Here is a 22973-nt window from a genome sequence, read left to right on the forward strand (position 1 = left end):
TCATGCTCTGTCTCTCTCTGTCCCAAAAATAAATAAAAAACGTTGAAAAAAAAATTTTAAAAAAGAAAAAAAAAAAGGGAAAAATCCTGAAATTCTGTACCTTCCCCCAAAAGTCAATGGAGGTTTCATGAGTAGAATTTATTAGTTCTGCACTAGCTTCAAACCAGGCACTGACCCAGCTACCCTGAGGGACAGTTGTTCTCAAGATTATACATCTGTGACCTTCTTGATGGCACTAGTTGTCTTAGACATGAAAAAAAGTTTGATTTTTTTCAATTATGTTTCTCTTTGAGGAACTTAAAAAACACACTCCCATTCTCTAATTTTTGTTGAACTTTCAAATCACAAACAGCACTATGATTGATTCTTAAAATAACCATGTCTCCCTGTTATGGACTGAATATGTCCTCCCAAAATGTTTTTGTAGGAGTCCAATAAGACCAACCCCATAATGACTATATTTGGAGACATGGACTATAAAGAGGTAACGCATGTTACATGAGGTCCCAAGGGTGGGGTCCTAATCCAATAGGACTGGTGTTCTCATAAAAAGAATACACAGATTTCTCTCTCTAGGCAGGTACAGAGGATAGGTCATGTGAGGACGCAGCAAGAAGGCAGCTGTCTGCAAGCCGGCAAGAAAGCCCTCACCAGAAGCTGAAATTGCTGGCACCTTAAACATGGACTTCTAGCATCCAGAATTGTAAGGAAATACATATGTGGTTTAGGCCACCCAGTCTATGGTATTTTGTTATGGCGGCCCTAGCATACTAACCCAGCCCCCTTGGTAGACCTCACCAGGGGTTCTGATAGGGTCTCCTTCCCATTCTCTACCCCCTTCCAAGAGAGAACCACTGCACTACAATGTTAAGGCATCGTTTGACACCAAGTCAGTATTGCTGAGGAAAGATTATCTAGCAAAGGAAAGAAGATTTATGACCACATATGAATCATGCCACCTACCTCACCCACAACTCCTATGAGAAACTGTCCCACCCGTATTCTTTGCTGGGAGGCACGCAGAAGACCTGAGGCTGTCTAGTCATCTGACCATCCCCCCTTCCCAAGCAACACCTGACTGGCCGACACACAGGCACCTGACCTGCAGACAAATAACCCTTGGGCTGGCCAGTAGCTTTAAGAGGCTGGTATAAAATGCTCAGTCTAAAGAGGAATAATAGATACTGGCTTTCAATGAGATTCCTTCTTTGAGTATTTGGACCTAGAAATTCAGAGCATCAGCCACGTGACATGAGGAAGAAAAGAATGTGAAGAGCAGCTGATCTACATCACTATAGAATGAATAAAGACCAACTCGAGCTGCACAGGTCCTGGAGCAGGTATGAAGTCCAGAAACCTCCTGGGCTTTTGGCCCCAGAAGTCTGTAACCTGCAAGTCTCTTTCTCTCATAAGGCTTTGAATGTTGAACTTCTGGCTTCCTGGAGTCCCAGCTATGTGAATAGAGTTTTATCTGTTTCTATTTTGTTTTGTTAATTCCTAGATATATCCTTAGAATAATTCTCCGGGGAGCCCAGGTGGCTCAGTCGGTTGAGCATCCGACTTCAGCTCCGGTCATGATCTCGCAGTTTATGAGTTCGAGCCTCATTGTCGGGCTCTGTGCTGACAGCTCAGAGCCTGGAGCCTGCTTCAGATTCTGTGTCTCCCCCTCTCTCTGCTCCTTCCCTGCTCGTGCTCTGTGTCTCTCTGTCTCTCAATAATAAATAAATGTTAAAAAAAAATTTTTTTTAAAAGAGTAATTCTCCCACTGTTTGGTTTCTTAGCTCACAGAACAGGATCAGGGTAGGGCTTTAAAACCTCTAAGAAGGGAGTGCCTAGGTGGCTCAGTTGGTTGAGTGTCCAACTTTGGCTCAGGTCATGAGCTCACAGTTCTTGGGTTCGAGCTCCATGTTGGGCTTTGCACGGACAGCATGGAACCTGCTTCGAGTTCTCTGTCTCCTTCTCTCTCTGCCCTCCCCCACTCATGCTCTCGCTCTCTCTCGCCCTCTCTCTCTCTCATAAACATTTAAAAAAAAAACTTTAAAAACAATAAAAAGAAATGAGGCAAAGTGGGAAGGGAGAAAAGGGAAAGAGAACTCTCAGAATACAGGAAGCCAGAGTGGGGAGGGGAGGGTCAAGTTCTATATCAATGCAGTCATTAAATTGTTCCTGGACATCAGGAAAGAAGGATAAATGGATTCTCCCTCCCGTATGATCTTAGCAGGAAAGTCAAAGGACAGCACAGGATGCTATGGGGAACAAAAACAGGTGTCATTATTTTAACTCTGATGCCTCCAGGTGAGAACACTTCTTTTCATGGCCCTGTTAGGGAATAAAATGAGTATCTCCTCCTCCTCTTCTCAAGCATCCCATATCCTAAGGGCTTCCCTTTACCACTCTTCAGCAGTGTGACAGATAACTTGAGATTGAACATTCTTTTTTGTTTCTTCTGAAAGGAGACAGAAGTTTACTGAATACACCACAAGGGAGTGGCAGGCAGGACAGCAAACGAGAGGCTGTCCACCAAGATCGAACATTCTTAACTTGTGTTCATCCAGAGATCTACATGCTGACATATAATTTTGTAGGACAGTATGATCTAGCTTAACATTGAATAGAATTATCTGAATTTGCTTTTCATTTAGCACTATTCAATAAGAAAACTAATTTATACTTATAAGAATAAGGTAAATGCACAATCTGTGCGCTGTAAATTGTTTTTAAATAACTGCTCAAAGAAAACAAAATGAGACCTCAGAAAATTCATGAATTTGAGGATGAGCTATATAAATTATATTGCTCGTTTTCATGCATCCATGTTTTACCAACTTACCATAAATTAGCCACAGAACTGCCCCAAGTACAAGCTGGAACTTACGTGAGTCAAAACTGAGTCATCATTCAGTCATAATTAACGTTTTTCCCTCTGTCATCATCTTTCTTCCTAAAACTGAAAAAGTATCATCTTCTTGCCTGCTCTATATTTCCAAGTTATTTTTGATAAACTACTTCATCCAACTTTCTTCCTATTTACAAACTACTTTTTAAACTTAGACCACCATAATGACTAAGAGCCAATATAATTCAGTGAAAACTCAAAGTTTTTTTCAAAATAAAAAAAGAAACACATGATAGACAGTATGGGTCCCCTTCCAGCAACCATTAGATCTACCCTGCCCGGGCTGCCTCATCTCACAACACAAGACTGAAGGCTCAGCACAAATGGCTGCCAAGCTCTGTTCCTCAGGAAACGTTATGTGTTTGGAATCATGTTGCCCTGGAGCGAAAAGACCCTTGCACCTTATCGAGTTCAACCTACTCCTTCCATGGATGAAGAAAGTAAAGTCAAGAAGGGCTCAGGAATTTGCCTCATGTCTTAAAAAAGCAGCGTTCCTAGTTCAGTGTCTTGTTGCCATTCCACACCTCGGGTTGTTTACACCCCACAGGAATGAATCTCCTAGAGATAAATAAATTAGGGCTACCATACTGGTCATCTGTAAAAAGGCTGAATGGCACATCTTGCTCAACAAAACAGCAGAAGGACTCTGGGTGAGAATGAGATTTAAAATGTGTTAGCAGGTTCATATGTTCATACCTATATTAGGTCATATCTTGGCAGAATCAAAAGTGAATTCTGAGGGGTGCCTGGGTGGCTCAGTCAGTTGAGTGTCTGACTCCTGGTTTCAGTTTCAGGTCATGATCCCAGGATCGTGGGATCAAGCCCCTAGTCGGGCTCTGTGCTGACAGCGTGGAACCTGCTTAGTATTCTCTCTCTCTGCCCCTCCCCCACTGTGCATGCATGCTCTCTCTCAAAATAAATAAATAAACATTTTTTAAAAAGATGTTGGCAAGGAGAAAGGGGAACACTTTTGCACTCCTGGTAGGAATGCAAACTGGTGCAGTCATTCTGGAAAACAGTATGGAGTTTCCTCAAAAAATTACAAATAGAACTATCCTATGAGCCAGCAATTGCACTACTATGTATTTACGCAAAGGATACAGGAATGCTGATTCAAAAGGGCACATGCACCCCAATGTTTATAGCAGCACTACTGACAATAGCCAAATTATGGAAAGAACCCAAATGTCCATCAACTGACAAATGGATAAAGATGTGGTGTGTATGTATATATGTGTATATATATATATATTGGAACACCACTCAGCAATCAAAAAGAATGAAATCTCGCCATTTGCAACAACATGGATGGAGCCAGAGTATATTATGCTAAGCGAAATAAGTCAGCCAGCCAGAGAAAGGTAAATATCATGTGATTTCACTCAGATGTGGAATTTAAGAAACAAAACAGATGAACATAGGGGAAGGGAAGGAAAAATAAGATAAAAACAGAGGGAGGCAAACCATAAGAGACTCTTAAACATAGAGAAAAACTGAGGGTTGCTGGAGGCGTGTTGGGTGGGGGATGGGCTAAATGGGTGATGGGCATGAAGGAGGGTACTCGGGATGAGCACTGGGTGTTATATGTAAGCAGTGAATAGATGAATTCTACTCCTGAAATCATTATTACACTATATGTTAAATACCTTGGTTTTAAATAAAATTTGAAAATTAAAAGTAAAAATAAAAAAGAATAATTAAGTAAAAGTGGCTTCTGATAAAATAATTTCCTATGCTCAGAGAAAAAAGCACACTAGTTTCAAATCAGTTTTTCCAGATTCAGTAAGAGGCAAATTTATCTGTGGTATATGCCCGGCCATTTTCTCCTTTTCTGCCTGCCTTTCTTTCATTCTGTAGTCCTAAGATCCTTTCAAGGTCCAAACAGCAAATGGGAACTTGGGGAGAGGAAAGGAAGGAGGACATGACCAAATATGACATTGAGGGATCTTTTAACTTCTTTCAACGAGCCTAGGATCACAGTCAAAGCTTATTCTAATTTCTCACTCACATATTAACATTCATACTTAGTATTAGTACAACATGAGCCTTGATTAGAGCTTTAAGTGATGAGATTTAGCACAGTGCTTGGCTGTTATTTTAGATTAGTCACTTAGAGTTTTATTTAAAAGTAAATCTTGGTCTGCTTTTTACGGAGTTCTCCCAAGCAGCTCCTCAAAGAGCCTAATATATACACACAGGCGGAATTAGGGCAATAATGAATGCCCCACTGGTGCACCTGTTTTAAGACTTTTAATGGGAGCTGTTAGCATTAGTGTCTCCCTCCAGATTACTCTGGTGACATATTACCATGGTACGCAAGTGGTATATATCAAAAGCAAATACACATGCCAAACCCAAAGCCTATTTTTAAATAAGACCTATTTAGCAGAAGCCATATCTGGTTGATCCCTGTAAACATTTCGTATTCTGTGAGCACATGCATGCCATCTGACCTCACAGGGCACTAGAGAACAAACAACTTCCTGTTGCCCTTACCAGCCCTAGAGGATGCGGTGCTCAGCTCTACCAGTGACAGTCTGAACTAAGCACACAAATGGAAAAAAGCTGAAAAAGCCCCATATGGTGTTTTCTGGAGACATTACCAAGTAGTGGCTCACACCTAAGTGGCATCTGTCACCAGAGACACCCTCCATCCCCCGTGATGGACAAGTACTCACTCATTGCCCCAGTCCAGGCGGGCAGTAATGTGGCGCTTCACATCCTTCATCCGGTCATGGGTCAGATGGCCCACCAGCACCTGCCGCCGCAGATCCAGGATTTCATTCATGATGTGCCACAGCCGGTGGAAGAGATCGCCTTCATTTCTCTGGGAAGGACACAAATGTGGAATCGGTGGTCAGTCCCCATAGTGAGTTGTGAGGTAGCCGTGGAGAAAAGGGAAGGCTAAGTCCTGCTTATTACCCTCTCTGCGCTTGACAGATTCTCTGTCAACAGACACCTCTCCCCTCGTGTTGTCAATTACACTTGCCACTCTACACGCTTTCACCCAGGTTCACGATGCTGCTCTTCTGCCCAAGAGCGTACCTCACTTCTAAGACTCCCCAGCACAGACAGCGTCCTCACTACGCCTCTGTACCCGGAGTCTGCACACCCTGTCTCCCCTTCCATCTCAAACTCTCCTTTCTGTAGCTCTCTCCCAATTCTATGTCCTTCAAGGCTCCACCTGAATTCCACTTCTGTCAGGAATCTTCCCTGATAACTTTTGCCCTGTTCTCATCCCCCTTCTCTGAACTGGCTGCATACAATTAAGGCCAATTCAGAGGAAAATACTGTTTCCTAATTATTTCTTGCATGTTGCTCTTAATGTTTACTGTATTTCCCATCATAAGCTGGGTACACCGAGGGCTCTCAGACTCATTCACTGCTACTCTCTGGTCACTAGTCAGACCTCTAAAAAAAAAAAAAAATGGTGTTTTCCCTCTTACTTGTTAAACATTCATGTAGATTCAAGATATTCTCCCCTGAGAAATTCATTAAGCAAGGCGGCTTAATGTAAGGAAGATAAGTTAAACTCCTGGCTTCAAATCCTGGTTTTGCTACTTACTAGTTTTATAGGCCTTGCGAGTGTGTTTTGTCATCTGTGAAACAGAGACAGTATGATCTCCCCATAAGGTTGTTTTGTGGATTGGAGACAATGTTTGTGAAGAGAGCAGTACAGCACAGTGACAAAGAGCACAGACTCGGGAGCCCAACTCATTAACCTGCATTCCAGCTTTGCCATTTTCTGGCTGAAAAACCTTTGGCAATTAACCTCTTTGTGTGTATTTTCTTATCTGTAGAAGGAGTATCATAATAACTACCTGGTAGGGTCACAGTAAAGATTAATGAGTTCATATACTAAAACTGTGAGAATAATGCCTGGCTTAGAATAAATATCACGTAAATGTTGGCCGTTATTAATATGGCTTGGTCCAGAATAAGCCCTCTACAAATATTGTGTCTTTACCAAAAGCTACTCTACATCTCTTACCCATGCGCTTAGGGCAAAAACCATTTCTCAATATCTGCCCTTCATCTTTCTTAACCAGAAGCTATGCTTTAACTTTCTACTAAAACATCAATACAGGACAATAAAGTATTGAGATTTTCATATATCTGAAGTTCTCTACAATGATAAACTTCTAGAAATATCAAAGTTCTGTGTGATGGGTAGGTACAGAGGCTCAGTCAGAACACATTTTTCTAATTTTATTTAAAAAAAAATCGACATGTCTTCTGCCTTATCAATACTTGCTGACTTAAAGTGTTTTAATGTACTGTGCAGGTTAAACAAGTGTGCTGGCGAAACACGAAGCATTCTCCATAATACTATCCCTGGTCTTCTGAGATACAAATAATCACACTCATAACTCCTAAAGCACTCCATTGAGCTTGCCCTTCTATTCTCACTCTTTACTCATGTAATACACACCCATACAAGTCATTAAAGGGACACTGTAATGCAATCTTCTAGTAATTCACTGCTCAGTGTCTGTGTTTTCCACATGGTGTAAGCTCCCAACCACAGACACCATGTCTGTCTTGGGCAGCCCCAGTCGCTGGAGAATGAATGAAAAAATAATGTGATTTATAGGTCATATACTGTGGATCCTGAGAGGTAGATTCTGTTTAGGTCATGGGAAACAATCAGGGAAGATCAGGAAAACCTTGAGGATGTCAGTGGTCACGAGGAAAGGTCCACTAGAGTCAAAGAAAGTACATAAGGAAGATATAAAATAAGTCAAGTCTTGTGCAGGAAAGTGGAGAGGCAGCTCCCTCTTGAAGTGACTGTCACAGGGCGAGAGTCACCTTCCCTGCTCTTGGGGAAGGTGTTTTGTAGTCGTGCAGGAGGATGGGCTTAATTTTCTAATGATGTCCCCTTTAGTACCTAAGTTTAAGAGAACGCTAAGATGAGAAGGAAGCCGGTTCCCTCAGAAAAATGAAAACCAGCTGGTCAGCTCTCCCTTTAGGAAAACAGATATACCTCAGCCCTGAGCAGCAAAGCTGCTCTCCTAATGTGTGGAACTAGTACCTACCTGGTCTGGCAGCTAGTCATAAAATGATGATTCTTGAAAAACTGGACAGTTATGAAGACTATTTAGAAACATCAAAAATCCTCTTGATTTAACAGTAAATGAAAAGGGTAGGGTAAAATATTAAACACCTGGAACAAAAGATTATCTGTAAGCTCCTGCAATGCATCAGAAATGTAGCCAAAACTGAACTGTGGGTATTGTAGTGTTTTAGAGAATGGGGAAGTTCTCATTTGCCTCAAAATGAAAAGAGCATAGGTTCTGGGGCAGCAGATCTACCTTCAGACTCAAGTTTCACCACTTACAGTGGGACCCTGAATAGGTTATCTCTGATAAGATTCGGGAATAAAAACAATCTGGCAGAGCCCCAGGGAAGAAAGATATAAAATATTGAGACAAAGGCCTGCACAGAAGTACTTAGTAAAAGATGGCTGCAGTATTTCTCCTAAGGTTTTTGTGGTTACGTTCCTGATATTTTATTAAGTGATATTTTAAAGAATATTATTTAGGCTCTTGCCAATGACATTAAAAAGAGCAACTAGCACTTCTTAAGTATTTACCGTGAGCTTTTAAGCTAAATGTTCTACTACTATTAAGTCTATCTCATAAACTGCTTACAATTTACAAGATATTATTATCCTCATCAAACATCTTCCAGTGGAGAATCCGGGTGCCTTAAAAAACACTGGAAAAGAACATGGATGCTCAAGTATGATGAATCTGAACTAAAACATTGGGCTTGAAACACTCTTATCAGGAAGAGAGAAACCAAAAGCCCCAACATAAATAGCCAAGTCAACCTCATGTTCAAGGTCAAAAATCTGCTTTCTCCAGGTTAAACTTCATATTTGTTCCTAACATAACAGACTACCATGCCAGTATCTGGGGGAACTTTTAAATAACTTTCTCTCCATCTCCATTACTCACGACATTAAAAAGGTGGAAGGTTACTCCTAGAGCTTACAACACAGAGATTTTTTCAAGCCAATCAAGTATGTCCCCAAAATAGATGCCTGCAACCTGAAAACCAGGTAAAAATAGCTAGATAAGGCAGAATCAAGAGGAAATTCAACTTTGTTCCCCACAAGCAGCCTCATAAAAGGGAAAGTGCTGGTGCTCTAGCTCCACAAATGGATGACACTTACACTGCCATTATTTTTATAACTCATACGTTGGGTATTTAAATGATGCAATGACCTGAACATTTCAGATAGTTTCATTTCCACGTTAATATTATGTACAATGTTATGTTAAGTGAAATAATACTTGGATTTTATATTCTTCCTATTATAAAAAAAAAAGAAAGAAAGAAAAAAAAACCTGAAAGGGAGATCTGCATTTCCTTTGCTGCCTCTCAGCACAGAGCCCCTGAGTTCAGTTATCTTGACTTTGCATTTACCTCATTCCAGCAAAGCTTAGACTGGCATTTCATCTCAGACTGCCCTGTGGATTTTAGTAGTGAGTCCTAAAGCCACCAGCTCTAGGAGGGCATGGTCAGAGAAATCCAACATCAAAAGGGGTTTTATTTGTAAGATTTTCTTGCTTCAGTGAAATATCCTATTGCATTTTATATGTAACAGACAATAAAAACTGTCATTCTGGGCCAATGTCCTTCACTAATTTGGATTTTCCCTTTGACAAGCTGTTTCAAATCATTTTGTCAGGCTAAGTACACCTTTGTATTTTGAACGCATCCCCTCAAATGATTAAGCTGTTCTATAAATGACTTTGAAAATAAAAGGAGAAATAGCATTCATCTTCCTCAGACATGTTCAGAGATCCAAAGTGAGAGCCCTAGATTCACCCAAGAATCCACACTCGGCCATTTTCCAGCTGCTTGGCTCAGAGCAAGTACTGTACTTCACTCTCTGCCTCATTTTTCTCATTAGTAAGCTGGGAATGATCATGGTCACAATTTCCTTGAGTGGTTGTATGGATTAAATGAGATAGTGCATATAGAGCACTTCTACAGGGTTTGCAACACAGTTAAGCTCTCAATAAAGACAATTTGTTATAATAAGTAAATACGTACATAAAAACATAACCCCCAAACATGGACTCCCCCTTGTTTTCAAGAAACATTCCTTTCCCTTATATATTTAGAATATTCTTGTTCATTCTGCCTAAGGAGTCTATCATTTTCAGTACACTTGAATCATTTACAGAAAATTAGAATAAAATGCCACCAATACTCCAATTGCACTGAAAAGGAATTTCTTTTTCTTTGAAGATCAAAAATACTCAGAAAGCCTAACACAAGTTCCATGTAAACCATTCTATTTGATTAGATGCCAGAAAAATCATGTTTTACATTCCTACAGTTTGAATAAGAACTCACAAAACACATGATTAGTGGACACACAGATTACAACAAGACTATGTCTTGTAAGGCTCTGTATCTCCAATTTCTGGAGGAGTACAAGTGCCTCAGAGCAGGTGCTCAATTATTAGTCAGTGCTTACCCTTGTTCAAGTATCCTTAAAACAATTCTCTATCCGAAAAACTATGCCATTAAAAAGTTACCACATAGAGCTGTTTCCACATGGTTCCCCAGTCTCTTAATGTCGATGTCATTTCTGTTATAACAGAGTCTTCAGTGGGAATAACCATTTCAAATTGTCTGTGAAATTAAAAAAGAAAAACAAAGTATGCAGGTCGTTATCATTGACAATAATTTTATTTTAAATCCTCTAAAAGATAAAACTAGAAAAGGAAACTGCCTAATTGTTTTGGGTTCTGCACACAGTAATCAGGATCTTATCATAGACCTGTGTGAGGGATGTCATGTGGGTTATGGCACTGCAATACCAAAATGACCACCCACTTCATCAACGTCAACTTTGAAGAGTGTGGTAAGAAGCAACATTAACAGAAGAGTTCTGCTCCAGCCACAATTTGACCGCTGAACAACTCATTTAACCTCCCCAAACCCAAAAGCCTTCATGTAACATGAGGTCACCAAGCTCGCATCAACTATGAGATGGCTTTTGCTTTCTAAGCATTATGACCATAGGACTCAAAGACAATGACAGACTTGTTCAATGATCAGGATATTATGTTTCCAAACATGCAAAGTGACTTAGTGTTATAAATATCTACACACTGAGGTACAGATTAAATACTCCCTTGCTCTTCTTTTTAATGTTTATTAATTTCTGAGAGAGTGCGCGAGTAGGGGAGGGGCAGAGAGACAGAGGGAGACAGAGGGAGACAGAGGGAGATAGAGGATCTGAGGCAGGCTCTGTGCTGACAGCAGAGAGCCCAATGCGGGGCTCGAACTCACAAACTGTAAGATCATGACCTGAGCCGGTCTGATGCTCAACCGAGTGAGCCACCCAGACGCCCCTGAACACTCACTTGACCTTATTAACACTTCATTTTTATTATCTGTAAGTGGGACCATGAAAAAAGATTAGTATATTAATAATATTATCATGCATCATAGAGCTTAAGAGCTTCTGAAATCATAAGTGTTCGAACATCCATTGCTCAATGTTCTTTTCTCTGATTAGGGTAATATATTCTTCCTGTTTTTCCTCCACAAGTCACAACCATACTGGAAAACATTCATACCAACATCTACTAGGATATATACAGTGGTTCTGATGTTGAGAAGATACATGAAGATAGGGACAAAAAAAAAAAAAAAAAACCTAGAAGGTTTCATTTACCCTTTGTGTCTATCTTTGACATATAACAACCTTTCTCTTCACCTCAAGTTTCTTTTTTCAAATTGTTTCAAGTGAAAATGCCTAAGTGACTATTATTACCACTTTTCAAAAGAGTGTTACCTGCTATGTGATGGATTAGTTTCTTAACATTGAGTATGTATTTTTTCAAGGACAATATCTAATATGTAGAAGGTAACAACATCTTAAGACAGGGAACGAGGTTGTCTAGATGATCAAGGGAAAATTACTTCTTAGCATAAGGCTAATAACTGGTCTGTAGCTCCTTTGTGATGTTATATCCAAAGGGTGTATAATTGTCTTTTGTAAAGTCTTCTTGACAGCAAGTAAGAAAACTAAAATCTTTACCAAGAGAGCCTTGTTTCCTCATTTCATAGTGCTGTTAAAATACTTGCTCTGTTAATATTTCCCTTCTTTCTAGACCTTAAGGAAACACAGCTGAAAATGGAAAACCGGGATTTAAACCTAGAAATAAAAGTAAACCGTAGTATATGAACTGCGACATATCCAGAACCTTTTCTCAAGTCAACATGTGGCATTTGCAAATGGTAGCTCATGTATTTTGCTTCTGAAGCAGCTGTTGCAATTTAAATGATGAATATTTGGAGACACAGATTATAAAATGATCAGATGTAAGGTCAAGAAGGGAACGATGAATTTCCAGGACAACCCGACAACCCAGTTAACGTTTAAAAAGTGGCATGACCTCAAGCAGCAATTAAACAATACAGAAGTGGCCTCGCTGTTCATCAACTATAATTTAATTTAAGGACCCCCATCAGCCCTACATAGCTCTGAAACCCAGGACTGAATGTAAAGGCAATTCAGTCTGTGAGAAGTTGATTTGGGGTTTGTTCCACCAAAATGTAAATTTTTAAGAAGCTCCACAAAATCTCCGTTTTCAACGAGGCAGCTGTTTCCTCTTAATTACACCAAAAGCAAAAATCAATGTTCCAGTAGTCATAAGTAGTTGCCCCTGAAATTACATTTTGCTTAGTTACTCTGAGATATACTTTGCAGCAATTTCATTCCAGTGGGCCATCAGGCTGCTAATCTTTCTTTTTCTTTTTTTTTTCTTTCCTTAAAGTTTATTATTTATTTTGAAAGTGAGGGGAAGTGGAGGGCAGAGAGAGGAGAGAAAGAATCCCAAGCAGGCTGTCAGCGCAGAGCCCGATGCAGGGCTCAAATTCATGAACCAGGAGATCATGCCCTGAGCCAAAGTCAAGAGTCAGATGCTTAACCAACTGAGCCACCCAGGCAGGCACCCCAAGCTGCTAATCTTGCAGTAAGAGAGGTAACATCAAAATCCTAAACAAGTTCTTTGGGAAAGCAATCATCTAGCAATATGTGTTCTCAAATGTTTTTCAGACTAAAGTTTTTCTTCCAGTTAATAGTCCTAGAATCTAGGGTCTCAATCAATTCCAATAACAAATTCTTCTTCTTCTTTTGAAAATCATTGTGGGCCCTACCCTCAGTGTTCTCTGCTATTGAATGCTCATTATGCCCTGTATCACACAGAGAACCCACAACCAAGTCTTAAACTTACACAACTAAATTTTGAGACAACTTTATACATGCTTAAACTTCTTCAGGCTCAGGGAAGGGGGTCAGATACACACCAGTTACTGCCTAGGACAAAAATTTATAAATAAAAGAAGGAATTTATTTTGATAATGTCCCACCCAATCTGCTTTGAGAGGTAGGACTTCCAACGGGTCAAGTGATGACTGATATCATCTTTGCTAACATCCTCTCTTTCCCTCGGTCAGAGTGTAAGGTGTGGGCTGAGTGGCCCTTTGCTCTGGAGAGTTGAAGGCATAGGGCTGGGCTTGGGACAAAGGCAACAAGGAAAACTGGTTGCATGGGTTTGCCCAGGTGGACACTTTAAGGGTCAGGGTAGAGACCTTGGGGGTTCCACCTTGTCCAGCCCAGATCACTAGAGCAGAAATGTCAGAACAAAGAGTAAGCTTATGGTTTAAATATTTTCTAGAGGTTCCTCTGGTTTACTTGAGGGGAGCTGGACAGCATCAAAGTGAGCCTGGCGGGAGGGTTCCAAAAGGACTGATAACTCTGCTTGACTCATTTCTGGTGGGTTACAGCTGCACAACATTCCCAAAGGACACACATTTATTCAAACAATAGTAGTAGGGGCCCCTGGGTGGCTCAGTCAATTGAGCATCCGACTTCACCTCAGGTCATGATTTTATGGTACGTAAATTCAAATCCTGCATTGGGCTTGCTGCTGTCAGCACAGAGCCCACTTCAGACCCTCTGTCCTCCTCCTTCTACCCCTCCCCCACTTGCGTGGGCTCTCCCTCAAGAATAAAATAAACATTAAAAGACCAAAAAAAAGGTAACTTTCTAAAAAAAAAAAAACAGTAGTAGTGGTAAATATTAATATTAGAATTACATTTTTAATCTATTTTAAATAATTACTACTGCTACTACTAATGATAGTAATATGGCTTAAAGTAGCAGACATATAGGGGTGTCTTGGTGGTCCAGTTGGTTGAGACGCGACTCTTGATTTCAGCTCAGGTCATGATCCCAGTGTTGTGGGATAGAGCCCTGTTTCAGGCTCTGCAATGACAGCGCAGAATCCGCTTGGGAGTTTCTCTCTCCCTCTGTCTCTCTGCCTCTCTCTCTCTCTCTCTCTCAAAATAAATAAATAAACTTAAAAAAAAGTAACAGACATATACATACAAGACATATAGTATAAGGATCTCCTAGACTCTAAGTTTTATCCATATAGGAAACTCTGAATGTATTTTTACCATAGATTCTCAGCCACCTGCAGAGATTATTTCACTGAACTAAGATCAATACTCTACCTTTACAGACAGTAGATATAAGAATCATCCATTTAAATAGCATCCTTGGAACTTTCTTGGTAAAACTCAAATTTGAAGATCTCATTTACTATACTTTAAAATGTGCTTTAGTAATTCAAATAAATTGCTATTTTTTTCTATTTGAAGAAAAATGTAATTTTTGCAGTTGAATCTGTCTTCTTTCTTTTGTCATAAAATGACAATCATTCAGTGATCCAGGGCATATTTCTTATGGCACTGGCAGCAAATGTTTGGATCCAAATCCACAGTCCACTTACAATGAATCACCTGCTCAAGATAAGCAGTTAAATAAGGAAGTTCTACCGTTTTATACTATGGTATTTTATTTGAATGACCCTGCTATCCTGACAGCTACTTCAAGAACTTTTGCAGACTGGAAAGACTTTTAAAATATATGAGAAATCTTAGGTGATCAATGAGCTCAAAGTACAGAAATTCCATTCCCTAAAATAGAAGAGTGGCTTTGTGAAGAGGTGACACGAAAACATGGTATTATCCCCATTTAGGGAAAAACAGTCAGACTTGGGTGCTTATAATCAATGGTAAAATCTAGGAAATTCCCAGGGTTTGAGACATGACTCAGCACTCCAGGGGTTGACTGACATGCTTTTCTATATAGCAGAAAACCCAAAAGAACCCACTCCTTGTGCTTACAATTAGGCTGATTCCATGATCTGTGGACAATGAGAGACCTCTGGTGCCCTCAGACTCTCTTCAGGTCTAGCACACATAGACGGACTGCATTAAATTGTCTCCACCAACCGCCCTCACCAGACAACACAGACAATGGCATGATCTCCTATAGTTCATTTTTCAAGACAATTACTAAGCCTTTCAAATTCTAAAATAAGCAATGGTTCTGTGAAAATCCTCCATTAATAAAACTCCTTTCTTACCCTTTGTTCTTCACACAGGCATTTTTCAAATGAACGTAGCTGGAAGGAAAGATACCCTGGAAGAGAAAACATGAAGGTTATGGTGCTAGTGGATGGATGGGGGGGGGGAGGGGGGAGTGGAGAGGGTGTTCACAAGTCATAGGCATACACTACAGTCATACAGCCAGAGCAATATCAGAAATAGGAAAAAACAACATCTCTATCACACTGGACCCATTCCTTTCATTTTCCACCACTGCCTAGTTTACAAATTCAGGGATTCTCTGAAGCAAATATAGTAACAAAAAAAAAAAAAAATTAAATCTCACTCAAAAATCTATTCTTTACAAAACAGAGTTATTTAAAAATTTTCAGGAATTCTGCATAGAATAGAAAGCATGTTAGACTGAATTAAATTTTTTTTTAATATTGCATGATTTTCAAAGAGGGTTCTTTGATTGTTTTGGTAGTTGTTCTTTTACTTCTCTCTAAAACACTCGTGGCTATTTTTAAATACAGACACACAAAAAAATCACCGTGAATCGGGAGACAATACATATATTATGTGTTATGGAAGATCTCTGATGAAAACATAGCAGGAGTTAATCAGCAGGCTGCATTCTGATGGAACAAAAATTAAACAAAAGACACACGCTAGCTTAAAGCTTTTTTTGTAGAGAAAAGACAGGACAAGGCAATTGTTCCTTTGTTCTAAATGGGATGTTGAAAGAAGCAACATAAAAAAAAATTAGCATCAATTTTATTGTCCATTAAATGACAATATCCTCTGAATGATTTCTGATGTGTAATCAAATGACAAATTCAATTAAATATTTAGGAAAGCAAATGCCATTTGAATATGTTATCACCATTGTGGATCCAAGGATAACATAAAATTTAATAAGCAAATTCTGTACATACAACAGTAATAAACAGATATACATGTTAAAAATATATTTTTTCCTTCAAAATTTAAATTAACTCAAAATGGTAGGATTAACAAACAGAGTAATTATAATTAATAAGAAAAAGTCAGAACTTGAGGTTAGAAGAGTGGCAGAAATAAGTCCTATTTTTCTCAAAATTATTCTAAGTAAATAATTAAGTACTAAAACTATATTTGCATGTGCCTTGCAGATGACCAAAAATAACTTTAAATAAGGACTAAAATACTAAAAATATGAAATTTCTATACTCTTTTGCCCCTCAGGCTTTCCTTTAGAATGACCAAAAATAAATAAAAATACAGTTATTACATACAGCTGGATGATCCAGAAAAAGGTATAGTTAAGCAGAAAGGCAGGCAGAAGAATTTCGATTACTTGCATTATATTTTGAGAATAAGAAATTATACAATTTCTTATCTAAAATCCTAATAAAGCCAGAATTAAACCAACAAGTGAACATGACATGTAAGAGAGTATTACAGAATGTATGAAGCATGGCTAAAGGATTGAGAAGTTAAAGCAGAGTCACAGATAATAGTAAGGATTAGTTCCAAAGTCATAAAGTATACAAATGAGAGGTAAAACAAAAATCATACTACTTCCTATTATAATTCCTGAGGATGTATATAAACATATAAAGGACAAGGAGTCTTAGCTTCTGTCTGGAATGGTAAGAAGGGGAAGCTCTTTATAATATGCTTTCCCCATGTTTCACCTGTCCAAACCCAAAAGGGACAAGGTTGCTGAAATAAACGTGTTTCTCCACACCACTATTTTACAAATGATACCACAGAAAACTTAAAGATTAAATACCTCTAATTGATATTTCTTTTGGAATATCCATTTACCCTGAATTTTAATTTCCCCTTGAATTTTAATTTTGCCCTCTGCTAAACTAACACTTCAAAAAGATTTTGTTTATATATAATGAGCTTATTAAGGTCTTCTCAGTACAAATTGCAAGAGCTATGTTGGATTACCACTTGAGTAGCATGTCTTAATGATAATCCAAGTTCAAAGGAATTTTCAAAATTATGAAAATCTGAATTGCCATTTGGCATTTCAACTAAGAGTTCCAACTGTAATTACAACTGTAAAATGAAATAAAGTAAAATAACTTTAAAAAAATCCATAATTATGGTTAGGAGTAATATTTTTTACCTTGACATTTGGGTTTTTTAAAGCAAATCCTCTGTACCAGCCTGTGGAGAAATAATCATGGTCATTATTTTGATTAAACCATTGTAGTGTTTTAAAGAAAAGTGATTACAAATCAATCTGTCCTTTACTGATAGAATTTTACCCTATATGTAAATATTCTATGTATGAAAAGATGGGGGTTGGAAATAAGCTAGACTATAGCCCAAGAGACCACTAGTTTAAGTATTCTATTAATACAAGTATTTTAAAAATTGTAATGGAAATTTATATGAAAAATAGAAACATGCATAATAGAAGTACAGGGTTTGGAATCAAAGGATTGGGCTTAAATTCTGGCTTTGCTACTTATTATTCTATTTAGGGCAGGTTAATTTACCTGAGTATAGTTTCTCTACTTTTAAAAAAGGCTATACACTATGTCTCAGGGAAATTCAAGAATCTGCAAAAGATTTAATATGTTTCCAATTTGTCTTTGCCTGACTACAAGGTCCAGACCCTATCGCCAAACAATAGGGCTCAGCCAACAGTCATAGAGTGAATTTTCACATCTTTCAGGCCATCATCTAGGGTTAGGATCAGTCTGATAGCGTAAGAAGTGGGAAATCAGTTATCATCCATTAATAACAGTGATGGGCACTCTTATCAGCAAAATGTTCTAGTAATGATCTGACCCTAATTTTTATTCTATAGAATGCCTATGACTTAACCTCCAAGCAATTCTGTATCAATTGTATAGCACTATCCCTAAAGAGTAACATATCTTTTTACTGCTTAAAACAAGCACAGAGCATATATATGAATACATATGGTGAATAGATAGCCCCCTATAAATGTATTATTTTCAACTTAGAATTTCCTCAAGCACAGAACCATTTTGTTTCTTGGTAAGAAATTATTTTACCATGTAACAAATATTCTGTTGAATTGGACCTTTTAACAAACTGAATTTTTAAAAGGAAATATTTGAACTTGTATTTAAATATTTTTGTTCCTCATAAGTTTTCTGAAATGGATATATTGTAAAATGTCATACTTAACAGCTTAAAAATCAGTCTGAAGCAAGCAGAATGAATTGAGGAGAAACTGTATATCTCAGGATTTATTATATCCCTGAAAGGCATACCCAAGAAATATATCCAATGTTAAATAATTATTCTAACAGAAATCAAAACTTTTTGAGAACTGCAAAAATCTCATACAGAGGTCTCTGTCCACTTACATCACAGAGAAAGGTTTTTAGGTTACAAAGGAGCTCCTATTAGCTATGAAGCCCATTTTTATACACCATTCCAAAACAGATTTTATATTTACCTGTACACAAAGTAAACATAGACAAAATGCATCTGGCAATAACAAGAAAGACCTTATTATATATTTTCTTTAAATTTTTTAAGATTTATTGATTTTTGAGAGAGAAAGAGTGTGAGCGAGCAGGGCAGGGGCAGAGAGAGAGGGAGACACGGAATCTGAAGCAGGCTCCAGCTCTGAGCTGTCAGCACACAGCCTGACATAGGGCTCAAACACGCAAGCTGTGAGATCATGACCTGAGCCGAAGTCGGATGCTCAACCGACTGAGCCACCTAGACAACCTGTATTCTTAAAGATTTCATTTATAGTGGGCAGAATAAATGTTCATGTATCAACACCGTTTAATGCCAGGTTATAAGTGAACTTAATAGTTCTGTTTTGGGGAATACAGTTTCATGGATGTTATCATATTATAAATTCCTACTGAAGACAGCATTTCAGAAGAAAATGAGTATTTTGGGATATACTAGAAGGGCTTTAAAATGTGGCCATTTTATTAACAATAAAAAAAGAGTAGTCATTTCAACTGGGATCTTTTTAAATACTAGAGTTCAAGTCCATTTACAGGAATGGAAACATCTGAGGACATATTAAGTATCTTGATGTAATGAGTTACATGCTGCATAAATCAATAATAATCATACAACTCTTACAGTATATTCCACAAACATTTCAAATGCATTGAATAACTTTAGTTCAAATTTAGGGGTGGAGAGAGGATTGCAGGACCAGAGCAGAGTTGGCCTTGGCTCAAGCCTTCCCCAAGGCCTCTGATTACCTAACCTTGCAGAAGCCATTTCTGCTCTGGATGTATGTTTCTTCCTGTCCTGGGCACCTACAAGACACTTGAGATTCTGACAAAGACCTTCTAGTTTGGCACTGAATCATGAACTCCCACAAATACAGTAGTCTCAACTGCTTTCTATGTTGGCATCTAGTGAATATAAAGACATAATATCAGGAACAATAAAATCAGCTTAAAAATAGCAAATCATGCTTTTCCATAAGCCAGACATTGCAAGAAACAAACTTTGTCAAAAATGGTTCACTGTGACCACTGGAAAAATTCCAGAAATCAATAGGAGGACAGAATTTGTAAACATTACCAACTGTCCAGTGGTGAGGAGGTTGGGTATATAGCTTCAAACGACAGTGGGGTAACTAGCCCACTTACCATCACACTTCTCCAGGATCTGAACTGTATCTCCAATTTCCAATGACAGGCCATATGGTACCGTTCCTCGAAAGCTGGCAATAACTGCAAGAAATGTTATAGAATATATGAAGATAATCACATTGGTTACAGCCAGTTATACTGCTTACTATTAAATGTTACCGACTAGGAAAAATGAATGTGAAGAGGAAGTACACTTGGAGAGCTAAAACCTGCTGTCATGTTTAAATGTTACATATTTTTGAAGAGAGTCAGTCTTATATACTTTACCAACTTCCAGGTCAAATAAGTGTTACAAATACGAATTTCAAAGATAGGGAATTTACTAAAACAATACAAAATATCAACACTAGCACTCAATGACCTGTGTGACAAAGATATTTCCTGAAGAGCCCTGGAAAGACCTGTGCCATTGTTACTGCTATATTCACTCTTTATCCAGACACCTCGCCCGTGATAGTTACTCAAAAAATATGTTTTCAATAACAAATGACGAATGCCTATCTTTCTTGCTGTGAAGCTTGGTTTACATTTCTGTGATGTTGCTTAAAAGAGATTTCTTTTCCCTAGACTATAAACTCCTCAAGAGAAGCGATTGCATCTATTTGCTTACTATACTAGCATGTCTCCAGAGCTTAACCAAGTATGTGGCATGAAAGCAGTCTCTTGAGTAGTAATGGATAGTAACATTTTATTTAGCTATGACTGGACTCCTCTCCTAGCATTAAACACATGACAATCCCCATATGGCTTAACTCTCCTGGAATCGGGTGTGTGTGTCCAGGGGTAAGTAGGGTGTCACCATTTAGCCTTACCTAGTGATTAGAGACTGATTTCTGAAACATTTCACAGGGCTGGACAGGACTAGGATGTTAAAACCAGAGAGAAAGTATGTATGGGTTAGTCACCTCTGGGTACCTTGAGGATCTACAGACAGGTTGAAGCACAGTGATTCCCCCCAGGAGAGCAATGCCTGAGTCAAAAAGGAGATAAGGATGGAGAAATAGAAAAAAAATGCACTCCAAAACATGAAAAAAGAAGAGACATGTTCTGTTAAATACTATGAGCATCATATTGAACTTGCAATTCACGTTTTAAAAAAATGATAGTAAATGCTTTGACTGCATGGTTTTTAAAAGACCACAATTTTGGAAATCCATTTTATAATTCTGTCTTAGACAGTGAGATTTAGATACAACCCCAATCCCCAAAATAAATTATTGCTACTGTTGTGAATGTACTTTAAAAGCTTGAAGAAACACATGAATCTGTCAAAAATCAGAACATGCCATAAGTAATGGGCTTTTAGAGAGGTCTAAAACTCTTCTGTAATCTCCAAACAAAATTAACAGTAGAGATCAAAACACAGGACAGAAAACATAACCCATGGTACATGAGATGGATGAAAATAATGGTATAGTAACCAAGTTAGAACATTTTAGACAAGCACTAATTCATGATGTCATTTTTTTTTCTTTTTTTAAAAGTTCATTTATTTTTGAGAGAGAGTGTGCACACCCGAGTTGGGGAGGGGCAGAGAGAGAGGAAAAGACAGAATCCCAAGCAGGCTCCGTGCTGACAACAGTGTTTAATCTCATGAACCGTGAGATCGCGACCTGAGCCAAAACCAAGAGTCTGACACTTAACTAACTGAGCCACCCAGGTGCCCCCATGATGTCATTTTCTAACTATAACCATAAATACCATATGACCTCATACTGAGGTACTAGCAGATGTTTGCTCAAAAAATAATCAAGGGTCTGTATATCTTGACAGATTATCTCAAGTAACTTTCAGAGAGCTCTTACAAGAGATCAACAACTGAAAAGACAGTAGACTGATAACACTTTAAAAGACTTCAGAAGAAGCTTGCATCCAGAATTGCCTTTCTTCATTCATGAAGTTACCTCGACTGCTCACAACCCTGGTGATTCCACACTGCTCCGCTTAGAGATCTAAGCGCACAGAATCCCCAGCACAGCTCTGTATATAGCTCCTACTACTCACAAATGCCCTTGTAACTCCCAAGGCTGCATGTTCTCTCCTAGCCCTCAGCACCTTCTTGAACACAGTAGTACCATCCATGGACTTCATTTCTTCCCCTCCCTTCACACTTCACCCCACTCAATCCAGCCCTCACTGTGCTCTGAAAGTTCTCTACTGAAGTCACCAGTCCCCTAACTGTGACTTTGCATATCGCCTTCAGGAGTCTATCCTCTCTTGAACTGGGTCTCTCACACTCCCCAGCCTTCTTCTATAGAACTTCCTTTCTTAGCTCTCTTAAATGTTGGTGCCATCCAGCATTCTATGCCCAAGATGCTGAGGCATAAAAGCTGGGGTGTAGGCAAATAGCATCAAGTTTGGTATTGTGAGACATGAGTTTGAACCCAGATCTTAAACACTTATTAGCTTTTTCATTTTAGTAAAGGCATCTCTCAAAATCTGCATTCATTACCTGTTCAGGCAAATGGGGGTAACAATAAAGGAATTGTAAAAGGTAGTGGAGGATTAAATAAAGCACCTATCAGAAATAATTTACTACACACTAGGTACATTCTAGTCATTTAATGAATACTTCAATTATTTAAACTGTACTTTTTCCTTCCTATCCATATACATTCTTCCTTTTTGGAGAGAGAGCCAAGCCTTCTAGAATCACCTGCTGACAAATGGTTTGCCAAGTCTCTCTCCAGTTCTGATCTGTGCCCACAGAATCTGACACAAACTTGGAAATTGTAGATCTCTGTTCCCATATCTAAGCACCTAAAACTGAGCACACTTCCAACTGAACCCGTTATCCTGCCATTCTCTAACCAAATCCAGCTATTTTCTCTCTCCCAATCACCCATTCTGAAATGTTAGTCTAAAATAGTAGTCTATTGACAGTCCTGCTTCATCCTGCTATTACAAGGTGGATTTCTCTGTATCCCTCAACAGGGCCACTGTAAAGCCTTCTGGGATGCCTTCCTGGTTGTCCTTCCTCAACACAATGTCCACAATGCCACCAGTTACCTTTGATTCAGTCACCTTTGGGTTTA

The 22973-nt window shown here is 38.7% G+C and overlaps 1 protein-coding gene across 7 annotated transcripts in view; it reads right to left on the reverse strand.

The window, feature by feature from the left end:
• DOCK4 (dedicator of cytokinesis 4) overlaps nt 1-22973 on the reverse strand; it is a 434985-nt gene that overhangs the window by 229812 nt on the left and 182200 nt on the right. For all 7 annotated transcript variants that reach the window (XM_045052625.1, XM_019825719.3, XM_019825720.3 and 4 more), the window contains exons 2-6: nt 19936-20019; nt 17454-17494; nt 15367-15422; nt 10453-10549; nt 5575-5723 (exon numbers count right to left, since the gene is read on the reverse strand). In XM_045052625.1, coding sequence (XP_044908560.1) covers nt 5575-5723; nt 10453-10549; nt 15367-15422; nt 17454-17494; nt 19936-20019 — 427 coding nt within the window. The remainder of the gene's footprint in view (nt 1-5574; nt 5724-10452; nt 10550-15366; nt 15423-17453; nt 17495-19935; nt 20020-22973) is intronic.

The sequence above is a fragment of the Felis catus genome, chromosome A2 (assembly GCF_018350175.1).
Source record: "Felis catus isolate Fca126 chromosome A2, F.catus_Fca126_mat1.0, whole genome shotgun sequence".
In the NCBI taxonomy this organism is placed as follows: domain Eukaryota; kingdom Metazoa; phylum Chordata; class Mammalia; order Carnivora; family Felidae; genus Felis; species Felis catus.